The sequence below is a fragment of the Anolis carolinensis genome, chromosome 6 (assembly GCF_035594765.1).
Source record: "Anolis carolinensis isolate JA03-04 chromosome 6, rAnoCar3.1.pri, whole genome shotgun sequence".
Classification (NCBI taxonomy): Eukaryota; Metazoa; Chordata; class Lepidosauria; order Squamata; family Dactyloidae; genus Anolis; species Anolis carolinensis.
The window spans coordinates 52,725,373-52,740,671 of record NC_085846.1 but is presented as its reverse complement, the minus strand read 5'-3'; the positions used below and the strand labels follow the sequence as shown (position 1 = coordinate 52,740,671).

The window sequence follows — 15,299 nt, the reverse complement described above, 5'->3', positions numbered from 1 at the left end:
ACGGGGTTTCCTGACATTTAGTTTGCATGTGGATTATCTCCAAACTTCAGTGGAAATGTGTTGCAGGCAATCTAGTCCCAGCGTGAGGTTTTAGCCTGACTTTTCAAGGGATGGTTGACAATGCCTAAGGCTAAAAAGACGTTCCCTAGATCATAATGGTTCTTGGCAATAGGATAGCAATTTATATTATTACTGGCTTGGGTACCCTGCGGTGCCTGGGTCATTTGATAAGTGTAGTCTAGATGCAATGTCAGCTGGGTTCAGTGGGTGCAGGTGAACTACAGCTCCGATATGCAAGTCTCATAATCTATGATCCATTCCCTTCCAAATACCGCCAGGGTGTAGAGTGGGTCATAGGGACTGTGTGCCAAGTTTGGTCTTGATCAGACACTGGTGGGTGGTCTCAGGAAGTGAGTGAAGATACTGCAAGTCCCATCATCCATAGTCCATCCTTCCCCACACCACACCAGGGTATAAAGTGGGCCACGTTGCATCTGTGTTCCGAGTGTGGTCCAGTTGTGTCATTCGTGGGGGTTGCAATGGTCTGTGGGAAGTGAATTGGGTGAAGGTACTGCAAATCCCATAATCCTTGGTCCATCCTCCCCAAACTGCTACAGCGTCTAAAGTGTGTCATTTGGGATATGTGTGCCATGTTTGATTCAGTTCTGTCATTTGTGGCAGTTGTAGTGGTCTCAAGAAGTGAGTGAAGGTACCGGAAGTCCCATCATTCCTGGTCTGTCCTCCCCCAATCTGGCCCAGGATGGAAAGGGGGTCATGGGGGTTCTGTGTGCCAAGTTTGATCCAAGTCTGTCACTGGTGGGCATCGCAATGGTCTGTGGGAGCCGAAGTGATTGAAAGTACTGAAAATCCCATCATCCGTGGTCCATCATCCCAGAAATGGCACCAGTACATGAAATGGTTCATGGGGGTTAAGTATGCCAAGTTTGGTCCAGGTCAGTCCTTCATGGCGGTCGCAGTGGCCCTTGAAAGCAGCAGCCAATCAGAAATCTGCCACATACCCATAAACAAACATACATACATGCATACAAATACTGACTTTTATTATATACTAGCTTGGAGGCCTGCAGGTCCGGGTTATTAGAAGAAGGCATTATTTGTTTTGGCATGTTAGGTAATATCAATAAAATTTGGTCCAGTTTGGTAAGGGTGAACTCCAACTCCCAGATTTGTATGGATAGTTGGCCATGTTGGGTCTGTGTGCCAAGTTTGGTCCAGAGTCATCACTTGCTGGGTTCAGTATTCTCTGAATATGGGTGAACTATAACTCTCTGATGCCAAGGTAAATCCCTCCAATTTCCAGCAGTATGCAAAGTTGGCTGTTGGGTCTTTCTGCCAAGTTTGGTCCAGATCCGTCATTGGTGAGTTTCATAGGGCTCACAGAATACAGATGAACTATAACCCCCCCAGAGTTAAAGGTCAATCACCCCCAAAGTTTGCCAGTATTCCAAGTTGGCCATGTTGGGCCTGTATGCCAAGTTTGGTCCAGATCTGTCATCAGATGGGCTGTGTTCTCTGAATATGGGTGAACTACTGCTCTTGGATGTCAAGATCAATCACGCCCAAACCCCGCCAGCATGCAAATGTGGCCATGTTGGGTCTGTGTGCCAAGTGATTTCCAGGTCCAACATTGGTGGGGTTTAGAGTGCTCTTAGACTGCAGATGAACTATACATCCCAGCACCTACAACTCCTATAAATCATGGTGAATTCTCCCCAAACCTCTCTCTCTCTCTCCAGTATGTTCAGTTGCTGATCAATTCCTCTGTTTGCTGTGTGCCATAGGAAAGGGTAGGAAAGGGTTAAGGGCGAGGCAGTGGGCAGGGTCATGCAAATAGCAAGAGAAAGGAACACTGGGATGTGCTTGCCATAACCAGCAATGTCCTGAGAAGGACTGATTTGGTGGCTCCTCAGTACTGGGAACTATAGCCTGTTTGTGGAGGCCGGAGGCTGTCTGTGTGAACAGACACCCGTGCCACATACACATTTTTACTTTGATTATGTGTGTATATATAGATATAGATACAGATATCCTAAATGTTGGCAGCAGAAACCAGTATTGTCCCCTGACTTCCCCTTTTTGCAAAGAACATATAAAAAGATTCTTTTTTGAGGCAGAAATAATTGTAAGAGAAACCGAAAGTTATTGAAATATTATAGCAGGGGTGGCTCATAGACTGAAAAGGGGCTTTCTCTAGCATTTAATGGGGAGGGACCTGCTTGCCTCAAGCATGAGCTGTTACATTTACAGAATTCTTATTTCACACAGACTAAAGACAAGACCAAGATTTTTTTATAAAATAACAGTTATTTCAATGTAATTTCTTCCAACAGAGAAATGTCACTATCTTTGACTAACATGCAATACCACTGTAAAATTTGTCAAGCGGAAAAGTCAATGCATGTTACTGGTTTTCAGATTTTGCCTTGACTATAGTGTTCATTCATATTCAAAACGTTTTTCCCATGTGTAACTGTTGTATATCTGTGTGTGCATGTGTTGTATGTGTGCATGCAGATACATATTTGTAAGTATCGGTTGTGTGTGTGTATATATATATGTATATATTGAATGATCTTCCTGATGGGACCAAAGTCAAAACACAAAAATATTTTATGTTTCATATTCATTATTATCTGATCTGCCAGATATTTTGGAGCTCAGCTCCTAGAATCCCTGTTCACTGAGCAAGGCAGCTGAGGGTTCTGGGAATTGAAGTCTAAAACACCTGGCAGACTAGAGTTTGGGAATCACGGAATAGACCTTATACCAGGGGTCCTCAAACCTTTTAAGTGGAGGGCCAATTCACAGTCCCTCAAACTGTTAGGGGGCCGGACTATGATGAAATAGCCCAAAATTGTTTTTTTTTTTTTATTGTTGTTGCTGTGTGCCTTCAAGTCATTTCAGACTTAGTCTAAAGTTTAGGACAGAGGCCAGGTCAATGACCTTGGAGGGCCTCATTCAGCCCATGGGCCTTAGTTTGGGGACCCTTGATCTAGACGATCTCATAAGACCATAGGTGGGACCTCCAAAGACCATCTAGATGGTCTCGTAAGACCATCAGTAAGGAAAGGGACCCTCATAGGCCATTTAGATGATCTCATCAGGCCATCAGAAGACCACCGATAAAGAAAGGGGCCCTCAAAGACCATCTAGATGGTCTCATAAGATCATAGGTAAGGAAAGAGACCCTCAAAGACCATCTAGATGGTTTCATAAACCATAGGTAAGGAAAGGGGCCCCCAAAGGCCATTTAGATGATCTCATCAGGCCATCAGAAGACCATCTATAAGGAAAGGGACCTCAAAGACCATCTAGATGGTTTCATAAGACCATAGAGAAGGAAAGGTGCCCCCAAAGGCCATCTAGACGCTCTCATAAAACCATAGGTAAGGAAAGGGACCCTCCAAGGCCATCTAGACGGTCTCATAGGACCATAGGTAAGGAAAGTGACCTCCAAAAACCATCTAGATGGTCTCATAAGGCCGTAGCTAAGCAAAGAGACCTTCGAAGACCATCTAGACGCTCTCATAAGACCATAGATAAGCAAAGAGACCTCCAAAGACCAGGTAGACTTAGGTCAATCCTAAGTCTAAAGTTTAGGACAGGGGCCAGATAAATGACCTTGGAGGGCCGCATCCGGCCCCCGGGCCTTAGTTTGGGGACCCCTGCCTTATACCTATGGTCTGAAGGTGATTTTATGCAATATTTTAAAATAATTTTGTGCATGACACAAACTTTATATACACAGAACCGGAAGCAGACAAAGATGTCACTACGTCAGCCACCCATGTGCATATTTTTGGATTCTGGAGTATTTAACATTTCGGAATTCCAGGTAGGGGGTCCCCAACTTTGGATATCGGAAGCCCTTTAAAAACAAAAACATTTCTCATTTTACTCCTTCTTTCCCAGTTTTACTTTAATTTATACAACACCTGCAGATGGCCTTCAAAATCAGTTCAACCTTTTCTAATGATTACACAGGATCAGAATTCTGGAATGTATTCAGTTTGAAAAAAGTCCAAAACAGTGTTAAGGAATGGTATTTCGGAACTTTTGTCAGGTCCTGTGCTCTTCTGACATTGTGGGTGTTCTTTCAGTTCTAGGTCTTTGGTAGCCTTGCCTTGCTCAATACAGAGCTTGTTATGAATTACATTCAGCTCTTTATTTTGAGTTCCTTCTGGGTCACTAGAACTCCTTTTATGTATTATTTTGCCTGCTTCATTAATCTTTCTAAGAACAGGCTCTTGAATTTCTGCTGGATATTGGTTCTGTTGTCTTTCCATTTCCTCCAAGGCCTCTTTTTGTACTTTCTGTAGTTCATCCACGGCAACTTGAGCTCTCTTTTGTTCTTCTATGGATTTTTTCTGAGCCTTTTCTTGTTCTTCAAGAGCTATCTTTTGAGCCTTTGTCAGCGCTTCCATAGCACAATGAGCTTTCTTTTGTTGATCAAGGGCCTTCATCCGTGCTTGCTCCTGTTCATCCAGAGCTTTCCTCTGTTTTTCCTCCAATTGTTCCATCATCATCTGAGCTTTCTGCTGTTCTGCTATGGCGGTCTTCCGAGCTCTCTCTTGCTCTTCCATAGCTGCCTTTTGAATCTTGGCTAATTCCTGTGTGGCATAATGAACTCTCACTTGTTCCTCTCGAGCCTTCAAATATGCCTCTTCTTGTTCCTCCAAGAATTTTCTTCTTGTTTCCTCTAGTTCAATAAGCATCTTCTTAGTTTTCTGCTGTTCTTCTAAAGCTATTGTGTGAGCTCTCTGCTGCTCCTCTATGGCCCTGGCACGTGCTCTCTCTAGTTCTTCCCTAGCCAAATGTGCTTTTCTTTGTTCTTCTCTGGCCTGGTTTTGAGCAAGGTCACTTTCTTCCATGGCCTTTTTCTGAGCTATTTCTAAGTCTGCCAGAGTTTTCTTTTGAGCAAGCTCTAATTCTTCTAGGGACTTCTGACTCATCTTCCTTTCTTTTATAGCTTTCATTTCAGCCCTTTCCTGTTCTCCCTGGTTCTTTCTCTGTGCCTTTGCGAGCAACTCTCGAGCTGCATCAGCCATCTTCTTTTCTTTAAGAGAGTTTTGCTGTGCTTTCTTCTGTTCCTCTAGGAACTGTTTATGAGCTTTTTCTAGAGCTTCTAAGGCTTTCTGGGCTTTTTCCTGTTCCTCAAGGGCATTCTTCTGAGCAGCCTCTATTTTTTCCTGAGCATTTTGAGCTCTCTCTTTTTCCTCCATTGCTTTCTCTTCAGCCCTTTTCTGGTCTTCTTCAAACTTTCTCTGAGTCTTTAAGAGTTCCTCTAAAGCTGCTTCGGCCATTTTCTTTTCTTCTAGAGATTTTTTCTGCATTTTCTTTTGTTCCTCCAGAAGTTGCTTATGTGCTTTTTCAAGAGAATCAAGAGCTTTCTGAGCTTTTTCCTGTTCTTTTCTGGCTTTTTTCTTTGCCATTTCTAAATCTTCTAATGCCTTCTTTTGGGCAGTGTCTAATTCTTTTAGTGTTTTCTCGGCTATCATTCTTTCCTCCATTGCTTTCTTCTCTGCTGTTACTTGCTCTTCTTGGACTTTTCTCAAGAGTTGTTCCAGAGCTGCCTCAGCCATTTTCTTTTCTTGTAAAAAGTTTTTCTGTGCTTGTTCCTGTTCTTCAGTTGCAGATAAATGAGCTCTCCCCTGTTCTTCTAGAGCCTGTTTATGGGCTTTTTCCAGAGCATCCATGGCTTTCTGAGCTTTCTCTTGTTCCTCCAAGGCTTTCTTCTGAGCAATTTTTAACTCTTCCATTTCTTTCCGAAGTGCCTCTCTTTCTTTTGTTGCTTGTTTCTCAGCTCTTTGCTGTTCTTCTTGGAACTTTCTCTTAGTTCTTAGGAGCTGTTCCAAGGTTGCTTTAGCCATTTTCTGTGCATGCTCTTGTTCTTCCATGGCAGCCCTCTCAGCTTTCTCCTGTTCAATTAGTGTCTGTTTACGAGCACTTTCCAGAGCACCCAGAGCCTTCTCAGCTCTCACCTGTTCTTCCAAGGCTTTCTTCTGAACAATCTGTAATTCTTCTAGCCTTTTCTGAAGTACTTCTTTTTCTTCCATTGCTTGCTTCTCAGCCCTTTGTTGCTCTTCTTGGAAGATTATCTGAGCCTTTGAAAGTCTTTCCAAGGCTGCCTCTGCCATTTTCCTTTCTTCTAGAGATCTCTTCTGTGCTTGCTCTTGTTCTTCCATGGCAGCCCTCTGAGCTTTCTCTTGTTCAATTAGTGTCTGTTTACGAGCACTTTCCAGAGCACCCAGAGCCTTCTCAGCTCTCACCTGTTCTTCCAAGGCTTTCTTCTGAACAATCTGTAATTCTTCTAACTTTTTCTGAAGTACTTCTTTTTCTTCCATTGCTTGCTTCTCAGCCCTTTGTTGCTGTTCTTGGAAGATTTTCTGAGCCTTTGAGAGTTTTTCCAAGGCTGCCTCTGCCATTTTCTTTTCTTCTAGAGATCTCTTCTGTGCTTGCTCTTGTTCTTCCATGGCAGCCATCTGAGCTGTCCTCAGATCTTCTAGAGCCTGTTTATGAGCACTTTCCACAAAACTAAGAGCTTTCTGAACTCTCTCCTGTTCATTCTCAGCTTTCTCTTTTTCCTCCCAGGCCTTCTTCTGAGCAATCTGCAGTTCTTCTAGCCTTTTTTGAAGTATTTCTTCTTCTTCCATTGCTTGCTTCTCAGCCTTTTGTCGCTGTTCTTGAAACATTCTCTGAGCCTTTGAGAGTTTTTCTAAGGCTGCCTCTGCCATCTTCTTTTCTTCTAGAGATTTCTTCTGTGCTTGCTCCTGTTCTTCCATGGCAGCCATTTGAGCTGCCTTCAGATCTTCCAGGGCCTGTTTATGAGTACTTTCTACAGTACTAAGAGCTTTCTGGGCTCTCTCCTGTTCCTCCAAGGCCTCCTTCTGGGCCATCTGTAATTGTTCTATCTTTTTCTGAAGTATTTCTCTTTCTTCCATTGCTTTCTTCTCAGCCGTTTGCTGTTCTTCTTGAATCTTTCTCTGCCTCCTTGAGAGTTCTTCTAGGGCTTCCTCAGCCATCTTCTTTTCTTTTCGAGATATTTCTTGTGCTTGTTTCTGTTCCTCCAACACTTGCTTATGGGCTCTTTCGAGAGCCTGCAGGGCTTTCTGAGCTTTTTCCTGTTCCTCCAGAGCCTTCTTCTCTAATTCTTTGAGACTGGCTTTTCTTTCATTTACTGTTTTTTTCTGAAATGTTTCTTGTTCTATATTAATATTTCTCTGAGCTATTAAGAGTGCTTCCAGTGCTGCTTCAGCCATTTTCTTTTCTTCTAGAGATCTTTTCCATGCTTGCTCCTGCTCTTCTAGGGCAGCTATCTGCGCTATCTTCTGTTCTTCCAAAGCCTGTTTATGAGCTCTTTCGAGAACTTCCAGGGCTTTCTGAGCTTTTACTTGTTCCTCTAGAGACTTCTTCTTAGCAATTTCTAATTCTTCCAGGGCTTTCTGAACACTCTCTCTTTCTTCTCTTGCTTTCCTTTCAGCCCTTTCCTGCTCTTCTTGGATCTTTCTTTGGGTCTTTAAGAGTTCTCCTAGAGCTGCTTCAGCCATCTTCTTTTCTTCTAGTGATTTTTTCCATGCTTGCTCCTGCTCTTCTAGGGCAGCTATCTGAGCTATCTTCTGTTCTTCCAAAGCCTGTTTATGAGCTCTTTCGAGAACTTCCAGGGCTTTCTGAGCTTTTAGTTGTTCCTCTAGAGACTTCTTTTTAGCAATCTCTAATTCTTCCAGGGCTTTCTGAACACTCTCTCTTTCTTCTCTTGCTTTCCTTTCAGCCCTTTCCTGCTCTTCTTGGATCTTTCTTTGGGTCTTTAAGAGTTCTTCTAGAGCTGCTTCAGCCATTTTCTTTTCTTCTAGCGATTTCTTTTGAGCTTTCTCCTGTTTTTCTATGGCAGTTATGTGAGCATTCTTCTGTTCTTCCAAAGCCTGTTTGTGGGCTCTTTCCAGAGTTTCAAGAGCTTTCTGAGCCCTTTCCTGTTCCTCTAGAGACTTCTTCTGAGCAATCTCTAATTTTTCCAGGGCTTTCTGAGCACACTCTCTTTCTTCTCTGGCTTTCTTTTCAGCCCTTTCTTGCTCTTCTTTGATCCTTTCTTGGGTCTTCAAGAGTTCTCCTAAAGCTGCTTCAGCCATCTTCTTTTCTTCTAGTGATTTTTCCTGAGCTTTCTCCTGTTTTTCTATGGCAGTTATGTGAGCATTCTTCTGTTCTTCCAAAGCCTGTTTGTGGGCTCTTTCCAGAGTTTCAAGAGCTTTCTGGGCCCTTTCCTGTTCCTCTAGAGACTTCTTCTGAGCATTCTCTAATTTTTCCAGGGCTTTCTGAGTACATTCTCTTTCTTCTCTGGCTTTCTTTTCAGCCCTTTCTTGCTCTTCTTTGATCCTTTCTTGGGTCTTCAAGAGTTCTCCTAAAGCTGCTTCAGCCATCTTCTTTTCTTCTAGTGATTTTTCCTGAGCTTTCTCCTGTTCTTCTATGGCAGTTATGTGAGCATTCTTCTGTTCTTCCAAAGCCTGTTTGTGGGCTTTTTCCAGAGTTTCAAGAGCTTTCTGGGCCCTTTCCTGTTCTTCTAGGATTTGTTGCCGAACTTGGTCATGTTCCTCAAGGGCCTTAATTTGAGCTCTTGCCAGTTCCTCTATAGCCTCTAGCTCAGCTCTTGTCAATTCCTCTATAGCCTCTTGCTGGGATCTTGTCAATTCTTCCAGAGCCAACATTTGGATTCTCTGTTGTTCTTCTAGGATCATTTTGTATTCTCTTTCTTGTTCATGGCATACCTTCTGCTGCGATTTTTCTTGTTCGTCTAATAATTTCTGCATAACATTTTCACCTTCATCCAATTGTTCTTGATAATATCTCAGCTTTTCTTCCAGCTCCTCCTGAAGAGCTCTCAGCTGTTCTTCAAGTTCTTTCTGCTGAACTGTTCCCTGGTTTTTCAGTTCCCTTGGCTGAAAATTATCTTGTTCTTCCAGCAATTTCTGCTGAAAGTTTTCTTCTTCTTCCATTTCCCTTTCAAAATATCTGTGTTGTTTCCTTGTCTCCAGTTCTTTCTCCTGAGACATACCTTTTTCTTTTCTCAGCACTGTTTGATTGACTCTTTGTTGCTCCATCGTGGTTTCTTCCCAATATCTCTGTTGGTGTTCCCTAGTGCCCTTATAATAATCTCTTTCTAGTTCCAGTATATTACACTGAGATCTTTTATCTTCCGCACAGACACTTTGAATCTTATCCAATTGTGCCTCATATTTTTCATCCTGAAATTTCTTCTCCCACCTCCTCCAATATTTGGCAATTTTCTGAGCTTTGGGTTGTACCTCCTTCAACATTGCATAGGATTCTTCATCGTAATCTAACTGGCAGGCTAACACAAGGTCTTTAGCAGCCTTCTGCCAGTAACCAAGAAACTGTAGTGCTCTCCCTCTCCACTTGTAGGGCTGTGCAGAATCAGGGTTGATTTGGATGGCTTTGTCACAGTCCCTAATTGCAGCATGTGGCTTTTCAAGCTCCAGATAGACCTTGGCTCGGTTTGCATATAAGATTGTACATTGTGGATTGAGCTTAATAGCTTCAGTGTACAAGTCTAAAGCTCTTAAAAGTTCACCTTTATTGACTGCATCAATGGCATCCCTCTTCTTTTCATTGGCCTGCTTCCTCATTTCTTCTGTAACCTTCAAGTTTTCATCTCCCATCTCCTGAAGAACATCACCATCTGGCTCAATAATTTCTTCAGTGTCAATATCCAATTCACTGTCCTCACTCTCAGACCAATTTGGGTATTTTTCATTCCTCTTAGTTTTCTCCTGAATCCCCAGTTCCTGCAGTTTAGATGGGTCATGCTTTCCTTGATCTATAAGCTCACCTTCTTCATGTTTTGCTACATACATGGTACAAATTTTGCCATGTCCCTCTGGAAAATAAAATGGGATCTTTGGGTGGTTTGCTGAATGATTATATTGAAATGTTTTAAATGTACTTCTTCCCTGTTTTTCTAAAACACTTTGTGGCATTTCTCGTTTCTCTTGAGACACCTTTGCTTGCATTCTCTCCTGATCCTCCTTGTTTTTCATCATTTCCTTATATTCCTCCTTGTTATATTTTTCTTCAAGCTTGCCCTCAGTTTTACAGAGTTTCTGGAATTCTGCTTGTACCTCCTTCAGCATAGAATAGGTGTCATCATCATAATCCATCTGGCAAGCCAAAGTAAGATCTTTAGCAGCCTTCTCCCAGTAGCCCAACAAATAAAAAGCTCCCCCACGCCACTTGTATGGCAATGCTGCATTAGGGTTAATTTTTATGGCATGGTCACAGTCTCTTATGGCAGCATTTGGCATGTGCAACTTCAGAAAGGTGCTGGCTCGACAAATGTATAAATTTGTAAACTGAGGAGCTAATTTGATTGCCTCAGTGAACAGTTCAATGGCTCTTTCTAATTCTCCCTTCTCCACTGCATCCAAAGCTTTCTTCTTTTTTTCAATGGCTAGCTTCCACATGTTAGCTCTCTCCACATTTCCATCAGTCATGTCTTGGGAGTAACCATCTTTATTTAGTTTGATCTTCTCTTTATCATTTTTATTTTCCAATGTTGTATAAGGGTCTACTTCTCTGTGAACATTTTCTTGATTTTGTAAATATTGCCAGGCATTTTTAATTCTCCTCAGTATTACTGGTTCCTTATATTTTACATCACACTTTGCCTGCCTCTCAGAAATTCTTTGAAACTCTAACTTCAGCCTTCTTAGCACAGCGTTGGCTTCTTCACTGTATTCCAATTTCGATGCTAAAGCCAAGTCACAAGCTGCTTCTTTCAAATGGCCCAAATTCTTGAATGCTTTTCCTCTCAATTTTAATGGCTCTGCTGATTTGGGATTCATTTCAATAGCTGTGTCACAGTCTTTAATAGCAGAAACTGGATCCTGCAACAGCATAAAGACATGGGCCCGGTTAACATAGGAACTGGGAATATATTGATTCAGTTCAATAGCTTCTGTGAACAGTTCAACTGCTTTCTGAAGTTCACCCTTAGAAAGAGCTTTAAAGGCTTCCTTGTTCTTTTCATTGATATGATCCTGCATCTCATCATTAACTTGAAGGTTTTTGTATCCAACTTCCTGAATGTCATTTTGATATTTTTCTGTCACGTTCTCACTGCAGGTCTCCAAACTGCTGCCTTTGCATGCTTCTTTTGAAAACTTATCACCAGTTTCACCTACACAGATGTGGTTCAGAGTATGCAATAAGGAAGCATTTATGTTTTCTAATGACTCTCGAAGGAAGAGTCGATCTTCAGGATCTGCCACAGTGAGTCCAGACATGACCCTCTTTGGCATGCCAGTGTGAACTTCTTTTAGTTCCATGGTGAAGAAAAATGCTGAACTAATGCAAGAAGAGATTTGGCCTTAAAGGGAGAAGGGATTTAGTTGTTACGCTAATGAGTAGCCTGATGAAAGATGGCCCCCATAATTCCTCTCTGCCATGGTTGCACTTCTACATTACTACTAATATTATTGCTTAATGGAGCAAATGGCAGGCTGAGACCTGCAACAAGAAAGGATGAGATTGTGATGTCACTGTTTTCATCATCATTGGAATCCTGAGGTGGGTTCTTCATGCAGTACCAACAAACTCTTACAGGATTGCTTATATATTTATTTAAATAAAGTGAGTACTTTTTTTGCATCTTTACAAAAATGGCTGCAAAGAGATGTAAAACTACTATTGGTTGAAATATTTGGTTGGCTTCCAAGATTTCTGCTTGAAAACCATACAATCCAAATTTCTCATCAACATTCATAGGGTGCTTCAAGACAGAGTCAAAATGTGGGATAAATAAATTGGGCAAAACATCACAGGACCTGACAGCAAGTCCAAACACAGACCTGTCAGTCTCGGGAAATGGTTCCCCACCGTCCTAATACCTTTGTTTGTAGTGGATTTTAGAAATCTAAAAGATGGACGGGGGATATCTGGTGGAAGTTTTTTTTTTTTTTAATTGACACTATGAGATGCGCTGGACCTTGTATGCACTGATTTGGATACCTAAATGAACACACAAGCAGTTTTCTTAGTATCTTGCCTCAACCTACTGTAAATTCAAGCTCTGTTTAATTTCATAGACATCATCATCATCATCATCATTTAATTACTTATTAATCGCCCTCCATTCACGATGCTCTAGGCGATTTACAAGATAAAATTGTAAAGGATAAAAATACATACATACAAATATTGATAAAAATTTAAATAGATTAAAAGCTCTAGTAAAGAGCCAGGTCTTGAGTGCTAGGGTGAAAGGCCCTAACTCCCGAATGGCTCTCATATAGGGCGGCAAGGCATTCCATAAGGCAGGGGCAGAAACAGAAAAAGCTCTGCGCCTGGTCCTCTCCAAGTGCACTTCTCTAGGACCCGGTACATAGAGTAAGTCTCGTTGAGATGGTCGTTGTGACCTCCGATGATCAAAACATCAAAACAAAGGAATAGTTACAGAGAGTTCTCATTGTAATTGGTTTCCCCCATGTGATTCCATTTAGTCATCTGTGTGCCCATATTGTTTACAGCCCTGATCAGCTGTTTCGGGATTTTAAAACACGTGCATGCACTGGAGCAGGCCACACCAGGGTATACGAACAAAATCATGTGTTTTCACTGACTGCAGGGATATACAGTCATGGGAATATGCACATTTTCTGGACAAAATCAAGTTTTAAGTGCACCTTTTAAACATGTGTTTTTCAGCTGTTAATGCAAATTAGCGCACATTTTCCTTAAATTTCATTTAGTCACCCCGCCATTCTAGTTTCTTCCGTGTCTTCGGGCCTGTGTAGAAGGGCCCTGACTTTGAAGTTGGTATGTACTGTTATTTTTTTTTAAAAGCCACTGTAAAGAAAACAAGTACTGTACTGGCAGTCCCTGAGTTACAAACATCCAACTTACAACTCACAGTTTAAAATGGGGGTGAGACAACAGGAAGTGAGAAATATCTACCCCTCGGAAGGGAAATCCACTCCTGAAAGAGTATTCATGGGGTAAAAGCGTCTCAGCTGAAGCTTTCTCATCAACCCTTCTTTCAAAATCCAATTATCACAGGGAAAGAAAGTGAGGTGATATCTTCTGAGAGGCACAGATAGCAAAACAAACAAAACCCTTCGCTATTCTATCCGAAGCGCAACCCCCCTAACCCTACATGGCTGGAGTTAGACTTTAAAATGTACCTGTTCCTACATACAAATTCAACTTAAGAACAAACCTACAAAACCTATCTTATTCATAACTTGAAGACTGCCTGTATGAGATATCAGAGTGGAAAACTGCAAGATATCCAGGACAGTACAACATATTTTGTTTATCTGAAAGAAATAGAGTGAAAATGCATGATCTCCAAGGTTTTACAGATGAAAACTGGAAAACATACAGCCAAGCAACATGAGGATGTGGTGAAGATGACAAAAATTATTAATGAGGAAGAAGACACAGGCTAGAAGCTGGCAGAATCTATGGGAAAAGGTAAAGCTCTACCTGCTCCCTCCCTGCTGGGACTAGACCCCTTCCACACTACCCTTTATCCCAGTATCTGATCCCAGAATATGGTTTAAACCAGATTATACAAGTCCCAGATAACCTGGGATAAACAGAAAATCTGGGATCAGATCATCTAGTATGGAAGGGTCCTTAGTGAGTACAAGTTACTTTTGCACTTGACATTTATTTGGGGACCATTCATAGAATCATAGAAGTGGAACAGACCACATGGGCCATCTAGTCCAACCCCCTGCCAATGCAGGAAAATGACAAAGTACAGGTAAATTTAGGGGAAAGGAGAGAAGTGAGAGGAAGAGAGAGAAACTGTGAGTGCATCTACACTGTAGAATGAATGCACTGACAAACAAGCAGGCTTTTGAGTTCTGTTATTGATATTTTAAAATGTGCTTTTAGGATGTTTTTAAGATGTTTTAAAAGATGCTTTTAAGATGTTTTTAAATTGTTGATTTTAGCCTGTTCTTGTAAGCCCCCGCTAGCCCTAGGGGAGTGGCGGCATATATGTCTGAATAATAAATAAATAAATTTGACTGCTATGGCTCAATGCTATGGGATTCTGGGAGATGTAGTTTTACTTTCATCTATTCTGTCAAATGGGGTTGGTTACTTCTCCAAACTGGAGCCTCTGGTGGCTCAGTGTGTTAAAGCACTAACCTGCTGAACTTGCAGGCTGAAAGGTCCCAGGTTCAAATCCGAGGAGTGAGCGCCCGCTGTTAGCCCCAGCTTCTGCCAACCTAGCAGTTCGAAAACATGCAAGTGTGAGTAGATCAATAGGTACCGCTCCGGCGGGAAGGTAACAGCGTTCCATGCAGTCATGCCGGCCACATGACCTTGGAGGTGTCTACGGACAACGCCGGCTCTTCGTCTTAGAAATGGAGATGAGCACCAACCCCCAGAGTTGGACACGACTGGACTTAATGTCAGGGGAAACCTTTACCTTTTACTTCCCAAACTACAAATCCCACAGCATTAAGCCACAACAGTTAAAAATGGTCCCAGGCCCCATCCACACTGCCATATAACATCCAGACTATCTGCTTTGAACTGGATGATCTGAGGCCCCTTCCACAGAGCTGTATACAAGCCACATTGAACTGGACTATCTGGCAATGTGGAATCAGATATTCCAGTTCAAAGCAGATAAAGTAGAGTCTCACTTATCCAAGCCTCTGGATAATCCAAGCCATTTTTGTAGTCAATGTTTTCAATATATCATGATATTTTGGTGCTAAAGTCGTAAATACAGTAATTACAACATAACATTACTGCGTATTGAACTACTTTTTCTGCCAAATTTGTTGTATAACATGATGTTTTGGTGCTTAATTTGTAAAATCATAACCTAATTTGATGTTTAATAGGCTTTTCCTTAATCCCTCCTTATTATCCAAGATATTCGCTTATCCAAGCTTCTGCTGGCCCGTTTAGCTTGGATAAGTGAGACTCTACTGTACTGTGAAAGCATGCTGCTGTTGTTGTCTTCTAGTCATTCCCAATTTGGACGCCCCTAAAAGGGACCGTGTCGTAGGCTTTTCTTGGTAAGATGTCTTCAGAAGAGAGGCTGAGAGAGTGCGGCCTGCCCAAGGTCACTCAGCAGGCTTCTGGGGTCAAAATGGTGGCTTGAACCCTGGTCTCCCAAAGTGCGAGGCTGGCTCAACGGTTCTTCCGCCTAAAAGCACGCTTTGGTTGCGATGTTTCTCTATTTGGGCCTTCCTCCACTCATCTCCTGTGGAAAAGGAGGCGGCGCCTTTAAGCCTCGAGGCAAG

The 15,299-nt window shown here is 42.1% G+C and overlaps 1 protein-coding gene across 1 annotated transcript; it reads right to left on the bottom strand.

Annotated features, from left to right (window-relative positions):
• Nucleotides 1-344: 344 nt before the first annotated feature.
• LOC100562433 (trichohyalin) lies at nucleotides 345-11,611 on the bottom strand. The gene has a single exon (XM_062957470.1). It carries the CDS (start codon nucleotides 11,352-11,354, stop codon nucleotides 4,008-4,010), a length of 7,347 nt encoding a protein of 2,448 aa, XP_062813540.1. The 5' UTR covers nucleotides 11,355-11,611; the 3' UTR covers nucleotides 345-4,007.
• Nucleotides 11,612-15,299: the final 3,688 nt, after the last annotated feature.

Excerpts from the sequence above, each read along its gene's own strand:
- LOC100562433 (XM_062957470.1), bottom strand. The coding sequence starts at position 11,354 with ATGGAACTAAAAGAAGTTCACACTGGCATGCCAAAGAGGGTCATGTCT.